The sequence below is a fragment of the Excalfactoria chinensis genome, chromosome 23 (assembly GCF_039878825.1).
Source record: "Excalfactoria chinensis isolate bCotChi1 chromosome 23, bCotChi1.hap2, whole genome shotgun sequence".
Lineage (NCBI taxonomy): Eukaryota > Metazoa > Chordata > Aves > Galliformes > Phasianidae > Excalfactoria > Excalfactoria chinensis.
Window position 1 is genome coordinate 2,618,432 of NC_092847.1, and position 21,418 is coordinate 2,639,849.

The 21,418-nt window shown below is 48.2% G+C and overlaps 3 protein-coding genes across 3 annotated transcripts; 1 reads left to right on the top strand and 2 right to left on the bottom strand.

Annotated features, from left to right (window-relative positions):
* Positions 1–1,945: 1,945 nt before the first annotated feature.
* Positions 1,946–6,005, bottom strand: WDR77 (WD repeat domain 77). The gene is made up of 10 exons (XM_072355998.1): positions 5,693–6,005; positions 5,434–5,619; positions 5,190–5,331; positions 5,057–5,106; positions 4,445–4,515; positions 4,147–4,201; positions 3,810–3,881; positions 3,621–3,729; positions 3,427–3,495; positions 1,946–3,233 (listed from the first exon to the last, which is right to left on the bottom strand). The coding sequence occupies exons 1-10, from the start codon at positions 6,003–6,005 to the stop codon at positions 3,074–3,076; spliced, it is 1,227 nt and encodes a 408-aa protein (XP_072212099.1). The 3' UTR covers positions 1,946–3,073.
* Positions 5,950–13,006, top strand: ATP5PB (ATP synthase peripheral stalk-membrane subunit b). The gene is made up of 11 exons (XM_072356000.1): positions 5,950–6,089; positions 6,202–6,253; positions 6,328–6,473; positions 7,316–7,479; positions 7,873–7,998; positions 8,092–8,271; positions 8,472–10,187; positions 10,531–10,630; positions 10,913–11,001; positions 11,390–11,469; positions 11,603–13,006. The coding sequence occupies exons 1-7, from the start codon at positions 6,062–6,064 to the stop codon at positions 8,541–8,543; spliced, it is 768 nt and encodes a 255-aa protein (XP_072212101.1). The 5' UTR covers positions 5,950–6,061; the 3' UTR covers positions 8,544–10,187; positions 10,531–10,630; positions 10,913–11,001; positions 11,390–11,469; positions 11,603–13,006.
* A 385-nt stretch (positions 13,007–13,391) lies between these two features.
* Positions 13,392–15,060, bottom strand: ADORA3 (adenosine A3 receptor). Its single transcript, XM_072355999.1, has 2 exons — positions 14,533–15,060; positions 13,392–14,004 (listed from the first exon to the last, which is right to left on the bottom strand). The coding sequence occupies exons 1-2, from the start codon at positions 14,931–14,933 to the stop codon at positions 13,392–13,394; spliced, it is 1,014 nt and encodes a 337-aa protein (XP_072212100.1). The 5' UTR covers positions 14,934–15,060.
* Between the last annotated feature and the right edge of the window lie 6,358 nt (positions 15,061–21,418).

Sequence of the window (21,418 nt, forward strand, 5' to 3'; positions counted from 1 at the left end):
TGCTGGGAGCTCCCTCTTGGCTGGGTTATCTTGTCAGCACAGCACACACATTGCTTTGCTCTGATTCCTGTTTCTCTTCCTTCTCCCCCAGTTGCTTTACTACATAAACTTAGCGATAGAGGAGGGAAACTGAGGGGTGGCAACAGAGCCAAGTGACCTTATAGTACTGAAAGCCATTCTGAGAGCTGACAGTGGAATCCTTACTGCCTCAATGCTCTCTTGCCAGTGTGGTCATTCAAGTCTTAATACAACTTAAATGAGTCCCTGCAACCTCCTCTAAAGCACCTGCTAATGTAGTAGAACTTGTAAAGTGTTTGAACAAAGTCTCTTATTTATGAGTGCCACTGAACACGAACCTTCTTGCATTAAATGTCTCTGGATGTGTTGTTTTATGATGCGTGGCGTGACTTTCTTTCAGTATTATCTACCCTTATCTACTGAACTTCACCTTTCCCATGGGTTGGGGCAGCTTCTGCTTAGGGCTCAGTATCAACAACTGCTATGACAATGTCAGTGATAACAGAAGCATGAGCATGCAGCTCTCCTCACTGCCCATTGCTGCAGAACCACCCCGTGCCCTGCAGGCTAGGCAGCCTGATGGAGCAGCTTTACAGTTCAGCCTGGGTTTCTATAAATAGTGTTCTTGGTCTGGAGCTTTTCATTAGGAATGAAACTTGCAAAGTGATTTGCAAGTCCGAATTAGAATGCTGTGCTTCAAATTGAAAACCCAGGATGAGCAATGCAAGCGCCAACATAAAAGGCAGCTTGTTTTCGGAGTGGCTTACTCTCTCCACTCCTCCAAATTATACTTATTTGCATTCTCATCTCTTTAATCCTGGCTACAAAACAAGGTTCTTCATTAGGGAAGCGTGCAATGTATCTTGAAGCATTTTCTCTAGCCACAATATATTACAGCCATGTCCCCAAACCTGAGCAGGGTGTGAAGCAGCTTGGGCAGCATCAGCACACCACAAAGCTCAGAGTGTCCTCCAGATCCTTTGCAGGTAGCTTGTAATTCAGTGGGCATCGATGTGATGGTGTCAGTGCTTCTGCAGTGCTGCCCCTGTGCTGGTATGACACTGCTTCTTATTGGTTCCCAGTGCTTATAGCCTTGCTAAGCTAACACACTAGCAACTACTAAATAAAGCGATGCGCTTCTGTGCTTATTTATGATGGTAGGGAGGGAAAAAACAAGCAGTAAAAAGGGTAGATGGTCTTTAATGCGTGCAAACCTCTGGCTGCTGTCATGCTGCTGCCCTCCTGTGGTGGAACACAGAGCTTTACCCAAAGGTTTGCAGGATGCTGAAGCCCGGCATGTGCTACTATACCAAGCCTTTAATCAAATGTACAACAGGAATAGAACACCAACAGTGACCTTTTCTCCACAAGTTCCTCATCTTCCACCACTCTTATCACTTTTTGCCTTGGATTGCAGAACTCTGCAGCACAGTGAGCTGAGGAACTTACGTGGTTTAAAACTTCCTATTTGGAACTTGTCCCTGCTTGCATTGCATGCGGCGAGTTTATTTAAGCACAGTTGTAACTCCAGGGCCTGCAATCACAACTTCAGCAGTCCATGACCTCAGCTGGCTCTTGGTGTTGCACAGGAAGCCAGGTGAAACTGAAGAGCCAGTTGTAAATGAAAACTATGATTTATTTTAAAACCATCTTCCATCCTTTCCAAAGACATCTCTTTCACAAGCAGCACTTTGTAATACACAACCTTTGTCTTGAACTCTTCCAAGGGGCAGCATGGAGGAAACTTGTTCTTTGTGATTACAATGCTCTAGATGGGGAATTTTGCTCTGAAAAACAATTGTAGTTGTTTACAGTGTAGCATTGCTATCACAGTAAAGGCAATGTAGCATTTAACAGTAGTTTCTGTTTCATTAGCTAAGACCCGCTGTTGTCTCTACGAAAGCCAACCTGGAGCAGCAGCCATGTATGCAGAGCAATGCCATTTATTGTCAGTTAAATATATTCAAAGGAAACAGTTTGGCTGGAGAAGTTGTATGTTCTATTACCCCCAAAAAATATACCCAAGGAACAAAACCCAACCTCTAAGGATTATGTGAAGTCTTTGAGGGGATTATGGGAACACTTGATCTTCTCAGTCACTCACTGACTGTGTATCAGGAGCCTTATTTATCACTAAGCCATCTGATAACAGGAGCAACAAAATGAAGACTCGAGTCCTTAGTCCAGTTTTTCCCCTTATATAAACTTCTGTTCACAAACCTTATTCTGGATTAAGTTGCACTCAGCACAGAGAAGCTGAAATGTGGTGTTGTCAAGCAAACTTGTCTCAGCTTTCAGCACGCTGCAGAAAAGCCTCTGAGCTGCACTCAGCTCCAAGCAATGCTGAGCATTACAGGTCCTGGTATTTCAGCATGTCATGCACCATCACAAAGATGTTTAATGACTGCAGCTGAGATCCTTATCATAGAGCGTATGTGACGTCATCACACCAAGCACTGGTACTCTGATACCCACCAGTGGAGCAGAAGTGCACATACAGTGCTCACAGTGGGATTATTTGCAATAGAAGATGCAAAAAACCAACCTAAACTGACTGTGGCACTACAGACAACAAGGAAACTCTCTTCTACCCTTAAAATTCCAACACGTCTTCCTGTCCCACTGGAAGGAAGGATTTCAACAGCAAACACTTTGCTCATGTGAGGCTTTTGCATCTACCTCAGTAAAGGTGGTTCCTTTTTACCTCCACAAATAATCTCTTTCTATTCATTCTGTGAGTGGTTTGAAGAAACAAGTCTTTCATTTTATTATACCTAATTCCCTGTTCCAAGGCTCCTCTGTGGCTGAAGCCACCATTTCTTTTTCCAGGGTAAAAGAACTGCAGTCTTTTCACAGGTGAATCCAACTCCTGAGGAGGTGGTACAGTCTGGTTTGCAACTAATTTATGCTTAACTCAAAACTACTACAGGAACCTTCTTAGTCACAAGGTTCAAGGCAGACAATAATCCATAACCACTCCAGTTCACAAACATCGTCGACTTCAGGAGAACCAAAGTAATGCCAGGAAGGAATTTGGACCAATGAGTTTATAAAACTATTCTTTTACACAGTTGATTCCGGAAGCTTCACCAGTTGGTATGGGGACAGTGTGATGTAAAACCTGATGATCCCATCCAACTGTAGTGAGCAAGGCATTGTCTGAAGGAGACCACGATAAACCTTTGACAAAGTCTCGATGAGAACGGCTTCTGAACCTGGAAAAGAGAGCAATGAGCCATGAAGCACTGCTGCTAAGAATGAATGGGCTTGTGCACTTCCTAATTGCTTGTTTGTTAGAACAACGTTCCCCTATTTAAGGAGTATTTTCATCTTCCCTTTGGCATATAAACAATTAATGAGAAATCAGCAAGAGAAACAGCCCCAGTGAATACAACGTCTGGTACTTACACCTCTGAAAGGTCTGAGTTGAGAACAGCTACTGTACAGTCTTCACTGATGGAAGCCAGCAAAGGTGAGCTACAGGGCAGAGAAGAAACCACAGTTAGAACAATTAAATACACAAAAGCCTCCATGAGAAATGCTTTACTCTGACATATGAGTGTATGTAGTTGTACACTCTACGCCCCTATTTTAGACAGTACCTATGTGCAGAAAATGCAAAGCCCGTAATACGTCGGGCGTGCACAATGGAGCTGAGGGCAGAATCGGGATTCTTTGTGTCTACTAGTGCAACTGTTCCACTTTCATCACCTTTGGGAAGAGAAGAGAGAATGAGGTTATCAGCAAAGCTGTCACGTGAAAAGAAAGACCTCAATAAGAGCACTTCTTACCTAAAGCAAAGATGTCACTTTCCTGTGGATGCCACAGGACTGAGGTAGGGAGGTAATTACAGGCACTGCAAACTGTAAGTAAACAAATTGGGTGTGAAAAGAGCAGTCCTTACAAAGACATTCCTACCCCAGCCCAGTTAACACTGCTACAACACTACGATTACATTAAAGTTGATTTTACTTTGTGATAGAGCTCGACTTCTTAGGGTTTAATGGGCTTCTGTAACTAAGCAGCCAGGCCGCGTTATTGAGTATGGATATAAAGAACTCAGGCATGAAATAGTATATTTCTTCACACAATTTCATATGTAAGCAGTGACTGCATTCAGAAACATACCAATTCGAGTAGCTGGTTTGGGGCATCTGGTGTCCCAGAGTAATATTCTTTCATCCTATAAATTCAAAGCAAATAAGATTTTTACAGGTCTTTTCTTGGAGCAGAGGCAGGCATCAACTCAGAGTCACTGCAGTACTGCTACCAATCCACATTCAAACCCACATCACCCCCTTCCTGTGTTTAAAACGATGCTGGCATTAAGACTCAGCTCCTTCAGTCACCCTAAGAAAGAGCTGGGAACTCCCATGTTTTAAACACAAAGCATTTATCAGGCAGATTCAGATACAATTAGCTTTACCTCGGCACAGGACAGGAAGATGGTGTCCTTACCAGGACAGGCAGCCACACACGTCACTGCATCGGAGTGAGCTACCAAAAGCACAAAAGGATAAAGAGCATCAAAGGCTGCATCCAACATTCCCCTGTGTGCCCACTGTACAACATAGAGAAGGGAGCCAAGATCTCTGGAGGCACAGCAGACAAAGAAGAACTTCTACCCAAAGATATCCAAGCACTTCTTAACACTCTAAGCTGCCAAACCCAATCAGAGCCATTGCAGTGATGTCCTTGCAGTGTGCACCAGCTTGAAGAATCCACTACAGACTAGAGGGTGGTTACAGAGGGACAGGAGGGGACGGTCAAGCGAGCACAGCATGGCCTCTGTGATAGCTCTCCCCAGAGCTCTGGAGAGTGTTATTCAATGCAAATACAGCTTAGATTATGCATGCAAGTGCAGGGAAGAGAAGAAAGCAGAGAAATTCACAAATAGACTTGGAAATGGGAAGAAATGGGTCTTATAACACAGGTTTGGCATGGAAAATTGATCAGAGAAGTAGAGTTGTGCTAGAAACTCATGAGGTAGATGCAGCCATGGCGTGGGGGCCACAACACGAACACAGCGGGCACTCACCTCTGTAGGAATGCAGCACAGTCTGCTGTGGGAGGTCCCACACCTTCACACTGCAGATGAGAGGCAGCAATAAGGGCCTGGAACCACATCCCAGGGTAAGGGGGGGTAGGGGAGCAGGGTGAGGAGCACTCACCTGAAGTCCCTTCCACCACTGACTGCCTTTGTGCTGCCCGCCAGGACATCCACCGCCTCCACCATGTCATCGTGCTCGTACTTGCAGAACTTGTTAACGATGAGGGTCTCCTTCTCATCCAGCTCCCACAGCTCCACGGCGCCTGCGGGGCACAGCGAGGGTCCCACCTCACCGCGGGCGGAGGAAGGGGGGGAAGGAAGGAGGGGGAATGAGCCCCGGGCAGGGGGCGCCGCCTTTTGCTTACCGGAGTCGGAGCCCACCAGGATGCCTCTATCCGCCACCCAACGCAGGTCGGCAACGCCCGCTTCGGTCTGAACGCCGGCGGTGCAGAATCCCTCGCTGGGGGCGCGCCGGGGGTCGGCGAACACCCAGATGGAGCCGGCCCAGCAGCGGCCGCTCAGCCCCGACGCGCCCAGCAGCAGCGCTCCGTCTGCGGGACAGAAACCCGTTCAGCTCCGCGGTGTTGCCCTCCCGCCCCGCTCCCCGCCGCCCCGTACCGCTACCTGCACGGTAATGCGCTCGTTCCAGGTGTCTCTCCATGCAGGCGGGAGCGTTAGGCGGGATGTTCCATTCCGGGCCGCCCCCCGCCGCGGTCTCCTCCTCTTCCCCGCCTGCTGAAGGCGTTGGAGGCGCGGCGGGCGGCGGCTGCTCGGGCGGCGGCTCCTCCATGGCGGCGGTGGCGCAGCGGGACCGGGACCGGCGGCGGCGCCCCCACGTGCTTCCGCCCCGCGCGCGCGCGCTCGCCGTCGCCTCTCGCGAGAGCGACCCCACGACGTCCCCTCTGCGGGAATCTCGCGAGATCTGCCCAGCCGCCATCTCGGTGCTGAAGAGGCGGCCGGCGGTCACCGGGACGAAGGGTCGCTCTCGCCGCCATGCTGTCCCGTCTCGTCCTCCGCGCCGGTGAGCGAGCACGGCTCCTTATGGGGAAACACCGGGCGGGAGCTGGGGGGGATGGGAGAAGGTGTCTGAGCTCCGTCCTGACGTGCCCTCTGCCCTTCCTCTCCTCCCGCAGCCCCGGCCGTGCTGAAGGGCCTGCAGGGCCTGCCGCCTCCCGTCTGTGTGGGGTGAGTATGGCGCTGCCGGGCCGGGTTTCGCTCGCTGGTTCTCATTGCATTGAATGGAAACCTTCTCGTTGCAGCATCTTGCACGTCTCGAGGCCGCTTCACACCGGCCAGCAGCGCTTGGCTCCTGTGCCGCCTCTGCCGGAGAAGGGAGGAGAGGTTCGGCACGGCCTGATCCCCGAGGAGTTCTTCCAGTTCCTATATCCTAAAACCGGAGTCACAGGTTAATATATGAGCTTTAAGATACCGGAGATGTTGATGTAGCAGATCGATTCTATTTGTGTTGATAGAATGCAGTTGTTGTGCTCTGCAGTGTCCAAGAAACAGATTTCACAGCTACCCGGGTGTAAGGATACAAAGATGGGAACAGATATTCAAAGGGTTATTTATGAGGAAAAACTCACTCATATGGATGCCTTTGCTGGGAGGCAATCTCCACCAAGGAGCAGTCCCCAAAAGATGCTGCCTTAGTGGTGGTCAGCCCTTAAATGAGATCTGGAGGAGGTGGAGTCAAGCTCCACCCCTTCCAGGAGCACAGCTACATCACTCTCACCTGTGCTCCTACAGCTGACCCCACACTTGCCTCAGCTGATTAATCAGAGGTTCAGGCTGTGGTTACCAATTTCCCATACATTAGGGGATGGATCAGGTTATCTCTTAGACTCCCCTCCCAGACCCTCCAGTTCTGTGACTCTGTGATGTGCTTTTAATTTACATTTAGTTAGGCTTATTGAAATGTGTTCTTTTTTTCACTCTTTAGGTATTATGAGAGGGTGGTTATGAGGCCTGTGTAGTATCCCTGATGTTAAGTGCCTTTGAACAGCCTTACAATAGTCAAGGCCTGCAGCAGGCGCTTCTGTGTGAATATGGGTTGAATTTGGGCAGTCCTGTGTGGATCCAGGATCTGGATGCAGTGTTCCTTGTGTTGTCCTTCCCACTGTGGTGTTCTGAAGCTGTCTGATTCTGCTTTTGGTCATGGCACAAAGGAATGTTTCCTGGAGTTAATCTATTTGCTTTTAGGCGTTTCACTTCAATGCAAATAATGCTGATTTATTTATTTATTAGGGCCTTACATGTTGGGAACTGGACTCCTGCTTTACTTACTCTCTAAGGAAATCTATGTCATTAACCACGAGACGATTGCAGCTATCTCCATATTGTCAGTCATCATTTATGTTGTTAAAAAGTACGGTGCGGACGTAGCAGCTTTTGCTGACAAACTTAATGAGGTAAAAAGAAAACACAATCCAATTTTGCAGAAGCTAAAAACTAGTTGATCTGCTGAAGTAGGTCTGGGCTGTAATAGAATCTGAGCCTGTTACTCTTGTAACAATGCTTAAATGAGGTATGTTTTAAGTCTTATGTTGGTGTTGCTATTAGGCTTTGGGGGGAAAAAATGAAGGAAAAGCACCTTACACCAAACACAAATATTTTATGTCTTTTATAAGTACAGTTGGTTGTGAACAGTAATTCTTGTCATGCCATCCTCAAATCTGTTGCAATTTAGCTGGTGTAGGTATTTCTCTTTCAACTTGTAATGCTGAATTTCAGGAATAGATTGCAGATTTCTTGCTTTATTTGCAGCTTTAATTCTGAATCATATATTTGGTTTCTGCTTTCAGGAGAAAGTTGCTAAAGCTTTAGAGGTGAAAAATGAAGCAATTAAAGCACTGGAAACTGCCATTGAGGAGGAGAAGAAGGAGCAGTGGAGAACTGAAGGCCACCGTTACCTCTTTGATGCTAAGAGGGTATGTAGCTCTAGCTTTGTTGTATGGGTCTGTGTTCTGCTGTATTGTCTTGTTGTCAAATCCTAATCTGTTGATTTCATCTTCTGTGTCTAGAATAACATTGCAATGCTGCTGGAAGCTAACTATCGAGAAAGGTTACTGACAGTCTACAATGAAGTAAAGAAAAGGCTGGACTATCAGGTGGCTCTGCAGAACTTGAAGCGTCAGAAAGAACTAGATCACATGGTTCAGTGGGTGGAGAAGAATGTTATTCAGAGCATCACGCCTCAGCAGGTATTGGTTTTTGCTGTTTGCCTTAATCTGTGTTATATCTTAGTCTATAGGTATATTGCTTGCCTTACAAGCTATATAGCATCATTCCTTTCAGTCTATAGCTTGTTTTGACTATTCAAAGAGAGAATAACAAAAATGTACAAAATATTTGTTCTGCTTGTTTAACTTCCTTCTGAAAACCTTTTCTTTTTCTTTTGCAGCAGAAGGAGAGCATTGCAAAGTGCATTTTGGACCTGAAGGCACTATCAAAGAGCGCCCAGGTGTCGGTGTAGCCACGTAGTACCTGATTCCTCTGAGGTGTCCCATTACTGACCGTTGGAAACTCTAATTGTCAAATGTCATTAAAACCAACAAACAAAAATCTTTGCTGTCTTTGACTCTCAGTGATAGTAGTGATTTGTGTGTGTGTGTGTGTGTTTGCAGTAGCCTGATTGGTAATGCAAATGAACCACTGCAGTTAGATTTTAGTGGGGGATTACTTCCAACTGCAGCATATACAGTGTGTATATATACATATACATACATATACAGCTGGAGGTGAGATGCTGACCCAGTGCTACCCAATGAGATGATTAGAACTGATATCCTCGTATAGAACAACTGGAAAAAATAAAAAGAAGTAACAAAGCTTTAAATAATTACAAAAGCTTCTTTTTATTCTGCAGAAAAGAGGATATGGCTGGCAGGAAACAGAAGATAAAGCTTAACTTCTGATGAATTTACCAGCATAAAGATTAGAGCAGTAGAATTGATAAGTGAGACCCGGAGGGACTGAAGCACCTTTTGTATGTGGACTGGTACTGTGGTAAGGGAACACTACTGGAGGAGTTGGTAAAGCAGCATAGGTTCCTACATTGTTTTTCATTACAACAGCTCAGAGAAAAAGGTGTTCTTTGGAAGTCTTAAAGGCAAAGCTCATCTACCTTAAGGTAAAGGTGGTTTTTTTTTTTGTTTCCCTCTGGCATTTCCTGGCAATAAAAGGTTTCTCATCATTTCCTGTCTTTAAAAAAAAAAAAAAAAGTGAAGTTACTCAACTTCCACATTGGTGTCTTGTCTGAATTAAAGCTTAGTTGTGCTTTCACAAGCAGGACATGTTCATTTCACAAAGGCAGCACGTAGTGCTGTGCAAGCAGTGCTATAACCCTACGGAAGTTTTCTACCAGCAAGCGGGTGGCCATTGTACAGAGTGAGGTAAGATGAAGCTTTATCACTTACCAACATTACTTCTCTTATTGGAAGTGCAATGTACTTTGAGATCTGGCTGTCGGGATATGCAGGAGAAAAAGATGGAAGCAACAATGAGAGCAGTTTGTTTTCATGTTGTGAGCAAGGGTTGGATGTTCTTTGCAATGTGTAGTTTGAAAACCAAGTAATGAGAGATATTAGGGTGAGAATTTCCTAGTAAACCTTTATTTCCCTATCTTCAGTCTTGTACCTCCTCCATTTGAAAATGTTTTAATTCTTCCTCTGAATGTAGCTTGAGAAAAAACATCCCTTTTGTTTTTTCCTATCCATGCTTCTGATTGTGGAAATACTCATAAAGATCACTCTATGCCAGCTAAGTAACACTGGGGATATTTATTCCGATATTAAATATATCCCATCATTTTATGAGGAGCAATTGTGCTTATCAAAGGTTACTGGGTGCGTGTGCACTCGGGTGCAGGAATGAGATGTTGAGAAGTTGGGCTCATGTTCTGTAATTGCCAGATTTCCTGCTGTGGTTTCATGCAAGTTTGTGTAAGGTGCCTAAAACCCTGATAAAAGTTAAATCAAGTCTGAGACGTGAATGAGGACGTTAGCTTCGTGTCGTGTATGTGTGTGTGTAAATACAGCTTTCTCCTTATCTTTAGGATCTCTTGCTGCTCACTGGTGTTTGGAGAGAATGGGAGGCAGCTCCTCAAAATCAAAACCAGGTATTTCATTTTGTTATTATTTTTTTAAGGAGTTCTATTAGATCCATTGATCTTGGCTACGTCACCACTTTCCTGGCTCAGAAGGGGTTGCTGTGGGGTAGCTTTGTAGATAAATGTGTTTGGGAAGGTACTGCACAACTCCCAAAGGCTGCTGGGGAGCAGTGGAGGTGAGGATCAGGGGTGTTTTTCTGCCTGGTGTTTTCACTGTCAGATTTCTGTTACACTTGCAACATTTCTTGCAGTCATTCTTGAATAGGTTCATATTTCTAAGAGGTTATTTGCTTGCTACATGTACTGGAAATATTAACACATCTAAACTCTTACTTTTTCTCTTTGATTTTAGTTACACCAAAGCCCATTTCCACTACTGTCACTGTACACACCACTGTACAAACCTCTACTGCTGCCTTACCAGATTCAGAAGGCGACTCCTTGTTTGATAAGTAAATGTTACACCTTTATTTCTTTACTTTGAACACCTTGAAACTACAAGCCCCTTCTGTAGGGGAGAAATTGCACAATAATGCAGTTTATGCTTGTACAAGATTGCTTGGAATTTTCTAGTCTGTGCTCTACGTACTTAGTAATACTTACTGCAGATATCTTGTGATCTCATGGGGCTTGGTAATTGGATGTTTGGTAAGCTTGGTTGAATTTGAAAGCTATTAATTCTTTGATATTTCAGTAAGAATGTGATTCTGACGCTGTTTCCTGTGCATCAACAGACCTGAAATGTTCTACTTAGCACTAGCCTTTATCTCTGGCATCCTGTCAACTCTTCTGGTGGTTGCAGTCGTCTACCTCATCAGAAAAAGTAAGTGGCACAGTCAGGGAAATGCCAGCAACGTGGTTCTTGGGTTTCCAAATGAAGATTGCAACAGATTTCAGGTCGGATTGCCCAGCTGTCAGCTGAGAGGGAACTGCACACTCGGCTGGCAGAGTATCACAGCCAATTCCTCTTTCTGTGGCACAAATGACAAGGGAGCATAACTCAGCGCCTTGCAGTTAAGGGTGAGGGGAGGAATAAATAGTCTTGCACAGAAGACAGACCAACCCACTGGGTCCTCATTGCTTCCTATTTCTGTAATTAAAACATCCTTGTTGCAAGTTTTGTTACCTTTAAATGACCATCAAGAAGTGCTGTGTGGACTAAGAACAACTGCACCACCTAGCTAATTCCACTCTGCTCTCCTCCCTTCTAGGGTATAAGAGATCCCAGGAAAACCTACGAGAACAGGTTCCCTCCAAGGCACCTTGTGAGGAATCTGCTGAAAACACCCAGGTAAAGGTCAAAGCTATAATTCCTGGGGCTGCTCAGGTTCTGTAACATTGAGGTCAAACTCAAAACAGGAAATTTGTCCCAAGATGTTATATTTGCACTTTCTCTGATGGTTTTAACCTCTTTCATATCCCAGAATGAGGTTTCTTATGCCTCTGTGGTCATCAAGCCCCGACCAAAAGCAGCACCTGTATGACAGTGGAACTTTGCCATTAGAGCACCTGCACTTTCTGCATGTTGGATGCCATGGGATTGTTGCACAGAGGACTGTAGTGCTCTATGAGATATCCAGGCTGCAGTACATAACATCAGCAGAATTCATAGCTGGGAGGAGAAAACAGCATCTCCTGTTCTACAACTCTTGCCAACACTGGGGACAAGTTGCTTTCCCTACCGCCTTCCCTCATCTGTAGAGCAATCCTGGTGACAACTTGTTGCACAGTTTCCTTGTGGGTTTCTGCTATTGCTTGAAACTGCTGAAGAGAACTGAAAAACAGAAGCGTTTCTCTGCACCTGTCCACATCTGTGCCCTTATTTCTCTGTTCAGTCACTATCTGCAGCGTTTTTGATGAGGGTGCCCGATGCTTTGGTTAAACCTCTGAACTATATATTATGATGCACCACTGCGGGGCAGCACCGAGCAGCCGCTGCTGAAAGGAATCGGTTCCATCTACCGACAGCGATCGCATCTCCAAGTTGTGATGTACTCATTCAGTGGCTCCCTTTGCCCAGCTGCTTCATTAAGGGTGGGACCACGTAACAGGGTGGGTTTGGGCAGCAGCAAGGATTACATCAGATCATGAACTAAGATCTCTGATCTTTGTTAAAGGAGCAGGCACTGGCATTTATGTAGCTTATCGAGCTACATAACAGAAGGATGCTCTCCCCTTTGACTGTTTTCCCAGACCACTTTTACTATGCAAAGACGAAGAAAAAAGAGCCTTGCGTTGAATTGCCTCTGTTCAGCTTAACCCGTGTTCCCTGAAACCAAGCTGTGCTATAGCATCTACTTTGCAGCTTCTGAGCTGTTTGGACACCTGCTAAAACAGAGCAGGGATTTAATGCAACACTTTGACTTTGCATAAAATCCATTTAATATTTATTATCCTTCATGAAAATGTGGCAGCACTGACTGCAGCACAAGCTGACCAGACCTCATCTGATCATCTAAATGGACAGGATATGATGGGTGCAAGAGGAGGCAGTGAGGACATCCTGCATTGCAAGCATTTATCCTGTTTTCAGTGTACACAGACAATCCTTATGGGGGAAGGGGGAAGGACAAAGTTAATCTTAACTCTTTTCTGCATTTTGAAACTTATATAATACAGACATACAGATGTAAGGCATGTATATGCAGACCCACAGGGTGGGGGCAGCTGGTGCAGTCCTTCATTTGCAGATGGAGGTCTCATGTGATGCCATAACTGCACTTGTGCTGCTGGAGCAAAACGTCGGTGCAGGTGTGGTTGTGTGCAAGTAAAGAGAAAGCAAAACGCTGGCCAAAAGACTTGTCGGGCTTGAGTTAAAGCTAGAAACTAACAAGAACTGTTGCATTATTTCTTACTGCCTGTGGATCGGAGCTGGAAGTAAGAAGTCCATCTTGGTAATTGTGCTTTGGATCACAGTCTGCCAAGCAACGCTCAAATCAGTAAACAAGAGCCAGAAGGTGCTCTTAAAGGCAGGTGCTTACCTGAGAAGGTCTGGGCTTGGTACAGCAACAACCAAGCCAGATTGACTAGGGTATAATAACATAGAAGTTTGCAAATTAACTTCTTGGGCTTAATGTGAAATGGGAATCAGACAGTATGCGAGGAGCTCACCCTTATCGTCACACAGTTTGTGTCAGACAGCAGCTGGAACTGGACACGTTCTTTCCTTAAAGCATTTTATCAGTGCTCTGGTACATGCTGGTGGGTCAACGTTCATTCTATGTCTATGACTGCTGGTTTGTTTAATCTCTGAGAACTGGATCTGGCTTTGGGTTTTTTTCTGCATAGGATGTAAGTCCTTAAAATTAAAAGGTAAGTGGTTTTGAACTTCTTTATCTTGCAAGCGTAGACAATGGGGTTCATGGCAGAATTAGCGTGAGACAACAAGATTCCCAAGAAGAACCAAGGTTTCGGAATCTTAGATCCAGGGTAAAAGTAGTCAACGCAGTTCATGATGCTCAGAGGCAACCAGGACACCGCAAACAGGAAGAGAACAAGTGCCAGAGATTTGGCTTTCCTGAACTCCTTCCCATAGAACATTCCCACCCCTCTCCCGTTGGCGGCTCCTTGGCTTAGCTTTGTCCTGATGATGTAAAATACTGCGACATAGAGAGCACACATGGCGCTCAGAGGGATGAGAGTCCACGTGAAGAAGGAAAAATACACCATGTAATCCATCCTCATCACAGAGGTAAATTCACACGTGTGGTAGCGGGCGCTTCGTTTGTTCCATCCAAACATTGGGGTTAATCCCACCAGCAGGGACAGAAACCAGCACAGCCCCAGCGCCCACCAAATCCTTCTCTCAGTAGAGATGATTTTATATCTGTTGAGGAAGAAAACCGAGGTCACATTGAACAGAATTGTTTGAAATACTTGGGGATGATTTCAGTAACTCGTGTTCAAAAACTCGAGGTTTATTATGGCAAACTGGAGCACCAACTTGGGAGGGGAGGGAAGGAAAACCTTATTTTGTTATAAGCCATAACTCTTCCCTCTAACAGTCATGGAAAGTGAACTGTGTTTAACTTCCCTTCTTTGTGGTTGGCTGCTGTTTTATTTCTTGTTTCATTCTGATCTCAGTGCTCCTTTTGCCTGGATAATATTTGTATTTCCACAACGTATAGGTCTTCTCCCCACAAAAAATATGTCCATTTATGCCTGCAGTTTTGCTCTCTGTATGTCTTTCCATTCAAACACAGAAAGGGAAAGCCTTCATAAATCCTTATTATTTTCAGCCAGCAGTCAAAGAGAACGTATTTAAAAGATTATCCTCAGAAACCCAAAGAAATCTGTAGTGCATTTGGCATCTGCACAACAACCCATCAGCCAAAGAACAGAACCGTGTGCTCACCTGATGGGCAGCTTCACACGCAGGTAGCGGTCGATGGCGATGGCCAGCAAGGAAAGGATGGAGGCTTGGGTGAAGACCACCATGAGGCAGCAGAGGAAGAGGCAGAAATGAAACGGGATGCTGACCTGCAGGCTGACCAACACGGCCAGCGGGATGACGAACACCCCCACCGCGATATCAGCCAGCGCCAGGGAGGCAATGAAGTACATGGTGGTGTTGTGGAAGGCTGCGTTCAGCTTCACTGCCCAGACCACTGGGATGTTCCCCAGGGCGGCAAGCAGAGCCACCAAGCACTCAGCACCGATGTAGATCGCATCCATGCTGCCCATCACCTGGCTGGTGTTGAAGGACACATTGGTGGGGCTGCTGCTGGCTGGGCATGAGCTGCCCTGTGGGCACATGGGTGCCGGTGGTCTCCGTGGCAGCCGTAGTGCTGCTGTGGGCTGTCTGGGTTCCTCGCTGGCGTGTGAACATCCTCCAGAATTTCACATCCTCAATGCTCAGCAGTCAATCAGCTGTTGTCCTTCCACAGGCTGCAGATGTCTCAGCATTCGGGAAACGTTCTTCGTTTTGGACGCGTCTGAAGCTCACTGCAGCCCTTCGGAATGTTTGTGGCTTTCAAGTTCTTTGGAAAAGTGTTTTAAAGTGGAAAAAGGAGGAAAAACAACAGGAAAAACTCTTCTGAGGCTGCTTTACTAGCAACCCAAAACCAAATGTGACCAGTAGAAGGAAGCTGATAAGGCAGCTTTAGAAGTGAGAGACCTATACCCAGAACTGACTGTGCACTGCTGCCTCTATCAATGCAGATAATCATTCCGTGGTCACTGTAGGAAATGATGCAGCTCATAGGGTGCTTGGCTGCATGCCTGACCATAGTGACAGCCATGTTTTCAAGTAGGAGCCCTTGGTTCCAGTAGAAGCCTATAGGGCCACCGACCCAACCACATTGTTGGCCCATCCCCAGGGTGGTGGGTGCCAAAAGGCCTCCCTGTACAATCAAAAGGCCAGGGCTGGGTCACGGAATACAGAACAGACACCAGGCAGAACAGGGCTGTGCATGTAGAAAGCACCACCTCCAGCCACAGCATCCCTGTTCCTGGCAGAGCCAGGGAAGTGAAATTGGCAGGAGGCAGAGCCAGAAATAAAGGAGGCTTCTTCATTTTCTTTTGTGAAATGGGCTGGCCAAAGCTGCTTCATTGGAACGTATAAGTACTGCGTGCTCCCCAAATGGAAGCTGTGTTGTTGCCATTACTGCTGGGGAAAGAAGAACCTCTCTGGGGTGATCCCAGTCTGCACATGGAACTTGGTACTGGTTTTCTAACAGGAGCTGACAGGGGAAATGGGGAAGATGAGTGGTGCTCCTGCTCAGGGCTGGGCTGTGTGGGGCATGCACTGTGTGTATGTACAAAGATGTACTGCTATGGCACATCATCCTTTCTGCTCGTTGTATTGATGTGGTTGGAGCGTTTGGACCCCTTTGCTGCCAAATACAGCATATTGTGTTTCATAAAAGTAGCTGGGATCTGAAGCAGCCTTCCTGCACTGATGAAACTGGCAGCAGGAGGAGCTTTGTGCAAGAAACATTGGGGTTGGCTACACAGGATCCCCTCTTTGCTCCCCCACACACACCCTGCAGCAGGATAAGCTCCTGCTGAGCCCTGCAGAACCTCAGCCCTGGCTTTGCTGCTGCACAGAAAGCAGCTGGAGTAGGTTTGTGAGCCAGCAATCTAAGGCTTTGTTTGAGATTAGGATTCAGAGGTGTTATTTTTAGGTCCTGTTATTTAGCTGGAGCTCCAAGCAGTGCCCAGGGCCCATGCTGGGTGCTGGGATATCTCCGGTGCAGCAGAGCTCAGGGATGGTGCAGTGCAATGGGGTTAAAGTGTGCCTCAGAAGCCAGTCCCAGAGCTGGATGGATTTGCCATTTAAAGGCTGCAGTCGGAGCTTGTTTCTTGGATGGCTCCAGCGAAAGGCTTCCAGCTATTCCCCGAGGACCCTCCTACATCCTGGTGAGATAAGGATCAGGAAGGGAATGGTCTAACTGCAATCTCAGCAGCGACTCTGAGCACAGATTTGCTTTTCACACTGGGGGTGGAGGAGAGAAGAGACTTTATAGAAAAACAAGTATTTCTAAGTGATAATCGAATGCGGGGGGGGGGGAGGTGGGGGAAAGAACAACTCACGATGATGATCTTATCATGTGACAACAAAAGCAACAGCCTCTTTGTCCTGGCAGGGCAGTGCAACACGACAGGGCAGCCAGCAGCACTGCCCAGGGTTGGGCTAAGTCCTGTTGTGTCCCGGAGCCCCCTGTGCTGCTCGTGGTTCTCTTTCCCTTCTTCTTGGCTGCTTTCCCTTTTCATCAAACAGGATGTAACTCCCTGCTTGTTACTACCCTCAGTAACAAACCGTGCTGAAGACAGAGTCCCTGAATGCCTCTTAGTTTTGATTGCAGCTCCACCTGCAGCTGTCCTGGATGAGCATGGATGTTAATCAAGGTGCACATCAACACTGCAGGTGCACAGTAGGAAGCCCTCTAGCAATGCACTGTGTGGATCAGACAGGCATTGCTCGCTGTTGAACAGTACAAGCTGCCTTCCTGCTCCCTGAACGAAACCCCTAAATCCAGACAAATGATTGAAGACAGAACCAATTCAATCCAATGCGAAGCTCAAGGCAGGGCCATTTGCTATCATTTAAAACCCCATTACCGCCCAATGAGCAGCTGCATTGGCTCCATCACCCCGGCTGCAGTTCTGTTGCTCTCTGCTCCTTCAGCTCCCCAAGACTGACTGAATTTCACCCTCCCCTTCACCCCTGTCTGGCAGGTTTGGGCCTCACTGTCCTATAGCGTAGTCCATGCCCCTCTGTGCAGGTGAATGCTCTGCAATGGGGAATTGCCTCTAGTGCAAATTGCTTAGAAAATGTGACTCAGCTCTCAGTTGCACTCACAGGTCAATGCAGCAGCGGCATAACTACTTAACGGGAGAGGTTACATTTCCCCTGCATGGTTTCTAAGTGCTGTTTTCCTGCCTTTAGCTCTCTAATCAAAGCAAGGTGTTATTTATAGCACGGCCACTTCTTTCTGGGTAAGCCCAGAGTGGCCCCGATGGCTTAAAAGGATTTACTCCAGACTGACGTGGGTGCAGCAAACAGCAGGGTTGGGTCCTGAGGCCTCAGTGCTGCACAGGTGGAGTTCAGAACCCATGCTGTGATGGGGCAGGGTTTGTGGCACAGCTGCAGGCAGAGCCGTGCCCTGCAGGAAGGAAGTGCTGCTTGCACCTCGTTATTTTTAATTCGCTTCTGTTTGGACCCAGCCCTTTCCATGATGCGTGGCAGGAATCGAGGCCTCCTTTGTTTCTGTGATTGACTCAGAAAATATCACGGGTTTCGTTTTGCTTTGCTGCCCATTTGCAGCACAACACACAAAGCAGATCCCTCGATGGAGCGGAAAGCTCAGCTGTCCCCTTCCCACTCACTGCAGCCCTGATTTGTAGGTACATCATTCTTCAGCACTGCTCTCGGCGCGCAGCATCTGAGTCCCATAACCATACATCAGGATTTGCCCACAAATTAGGCTGGCGCCAGGGGGATGGCGATGCACTTCTTCTCCAGCAGGAAGGAATATAAACTGAGTGTGCTGCCAGCCAGACAACAGCAGAACATTTGTTACTGGAGAACGAGATGTAGGGCTCATCTGATGCAGCTGTGCAGCACCTCGATGAGCTGCAGCGTGCTGGGATGGTGCACTCAGCAGGGACCCATGGCACAGCTGCTGTGTTTCGTGTTGAAGCAGATGGGGGACGGTGAGATGCAGCCGTGGTGCTCCCATCCCCTCGGCTCCTCGCTGCTTCCGCTGTGCTCTGTGGGTGTGGGGTGGGTGGGATGGAGGTGCTGAGCTCAGCTCTGTTCGCTGTGCAGGCAGGAAACGAGCTCAAGCCGTGCTCACAGAGCTCCATGTGCTCGCTGCAGCCCAGCCAATGCTCGGCGTCTTCATCCCCTGCTAGTTTCATTTGTGGAGGAAATCCTGTGCCAGGGCAGCCAGAGGCCACCAAATGTGCAGACAGAACATGTGAGGGCAAACCGCAGCGGTGCAGGCTCCTTGGTTAACCGAGGCAATGATTTTAATAGGCTCTCACAATAGGGAGGCCTCTCTGCCACATGGCCCACCTAGCTGGTGGGAGCAGGGGGCTGCAGGAGCCAATCAGTGCTGCTGGTGACCCTGCATCCACCAGCACCTGTAGCATCCTGGGGCTTGAACCCACAGCACCCTGCAGCCAGTGCTGCAGGGCATAGAGGGCTCACTCCGATTTGGTGCTTTGCAGTGAGCACCTTGAGCTGACCCTCAGGCTGCTGGCTCTGCTCTCCCACCTGACTGCCTTTGCATTCAATGCAAGGTGTGGACCAGAGCTTCTATGGCCAGGGCTGAGCTTGAGAGGCCCTTACAGAGGGAGGAGATCCCAAAGCACCTTCCAGCCGTGGGATCTGGATGAGGTGAGTCCGATGAGCAGCACTGCCTTGCTGTTGGGCTATGCAGATCCCTGCTAGCACTGCTCGCCTGTGCATGCTCCAAAGAAACATCCCTGCAGCCCTCCTGGCAATGCACAGCCCTGCTGCTGCTCGTCCCCGCATGGAGCTGTGTGCTCCAGATCTCCTGCTGCCACCAGTGCTGCAGCACTGACGTTGTGCAGGTGCCAGCAGCAGGAGGCTGGTGCTGCGCTGACACATGGGGTCACAGTGCAGGTCACCATGCCTGGAGCAGTGCTGGCGACACCTGAAGAACCGCACGGAGGACATTTCTGAGCAGTGAGAGGAGCGATATTAGTCACTCTCTTTCTGCATCAAGCCTCAGTGGAAGAGACCAGTAGGCAAGCCGGGTCATCTGCTTGTGATAAGGGCTCCTGGTAGAGCAGCACGACGTGACCAAGTGCCAGCATGACAACATCCCCTTGTTGCACTGTCTGACTGGGTCCCAGGGGCTGCACTGTGTGCTGGGAGACCCCCGCTGGAGTGGCAGCAGGACACATCCCTGCTTCATGGCACAGAGCTGGCAATGGGGCCCGAGCCCGGCCTGAACCCCACAGCACCCGCAGCAGCAGCAGCACTGCCTGCAGCCGTCAGCAAGAACCAGCCCGCCTGGCGTGCAGCACTGCACCACAAACACAGGCGACAGCTGATGGAACAGGCTGATATCTCTGTGGTTTCTGTAACTCTAGCAATCCAGGTGGAGTTTTCTGATATTATGGGAGCTCCAAGAATTGGCCCCAGTTACCCCACAAGATTGGCAAGTGCAATGGCATCACTTAGTGCACAAACCCCAATGTATGTCCTGTGCTGCTTGGGTCACTGCTGAGAGCTGTGCCTGTTAATGCTGAGCAGAGAAGAGCCCTGCAGCCCCACCAGCACTTCCCAGCAGCGCGGTCACAGCTTGCAGCAGCAGAGCAGCACCATCCGTGAGCACTGACACACAGCACAGGCTGCCTGCAGCTCCATGCTGCCCATCTGCTGCACTTCCCACATCATCTGCAACTGTTTGAATCGCTGCTCCTCTCTATTACCAAACACTGGATGGGAGATGGGCTATTTTAAAAGGCATCTGCTGTTCTTTATGCAAACACTTTTCCTTCCAAAAGGCCGAGCAGAGGAAAGTGCTGAAAGCCAAAGCCCCCCCCCAGATGTTCCTAGGATGCAGCCAGGCTGCTCTTTAGCTGACAGATGTGGGTGTGAACGCTGCTTGCCACCAACAGACACAGCAGATGAACTTTTGATGTCCTCTGTGCTCCTTGGCCGTGGCACAGCTGTGTGCTGGAGGTGTGGGGCTCCCATCCTGCTCAGCACCCCCACCTGCCCATATAGAAGGGCAAAGCCCCAACACAGAACCTCACAGAGCACCCAGCCCTGCTTGGGCAGTTTCCAGCCCTCTGTGCTGTGATTCTATCAACCAGGAATCCAGGCTCGTTACGTGATTGCAAATTGTTTCTGGATTTCATTAAATCAGCAAACGGGCATTAGCTGGATATTTACATCAGCTCAACTTGTGATAATTCACCCAATTGGGCAATTGGAGGGTTTTTTTTTTAATGGAGGGTGGGGGAAAGGGGAATTAAAAAGTCCCCGAGGGATTCTGATTCATTTCTATGGGCCTGGATGGGCTCAGAGCAGCCACGTGGCCGCATCCTCCGCAGGTGCTGGTTGTCACCTCTCCTTCCACTGTCACCCACAAAGGGCAGTGGGGGCTGTGGGGAGCAGCCCCTATTGGAGCTGTAGGGGTCCTTCTGCCTGTAGCTGAGCCTGGAAAGCTCTTTCCTTCTGTTCTAATCCTCATAACCGGGTCTGCGTTCAAACCAGCTTTCATTTCAACCCATTGCAAAGTCTGACTCAGCAACAAACGTTATCAGCTTCCATCCAAACCTGCAGAAAACTTGGATGGAAACCAACCTTTCCCTCAACCAAGTGCTCTGTTCTGCTGAATCAAGCCCTGGGTGTGCCGGGACCCTCATTGCTTTGCAGCTTCAGATGACCTGAAGGAGGAGCTGAGCCATAAGGAGCATCAGAGCGCTGCCACCTAATAATACCTGCAAGCAAAACTGAGCTGCTCCTACACAGCACGGGGCTGAAGCGCTGTTTACTTTTGATTACAGCAGAGAACCGGAGTGGGACTTTGAGCTGCGGCCACCTCCGTGCTGCCGACCGCGTGGAGACCTTGCGATCCTTTCAGCGTGGGATTATAGCATAGAATGGCAGAATTGTTCGGGCCTTACAAAGGCCACCTGGTGCTCCTGCCCTGCTCCCGAGGGACACACGCGGCTCCAGCAGAGCTCAGGGCCGCATCCTGGATGTCTGATCCACCGCTCACGTCCCACCCCAGCGCTGCACCCCCCGATAGCAC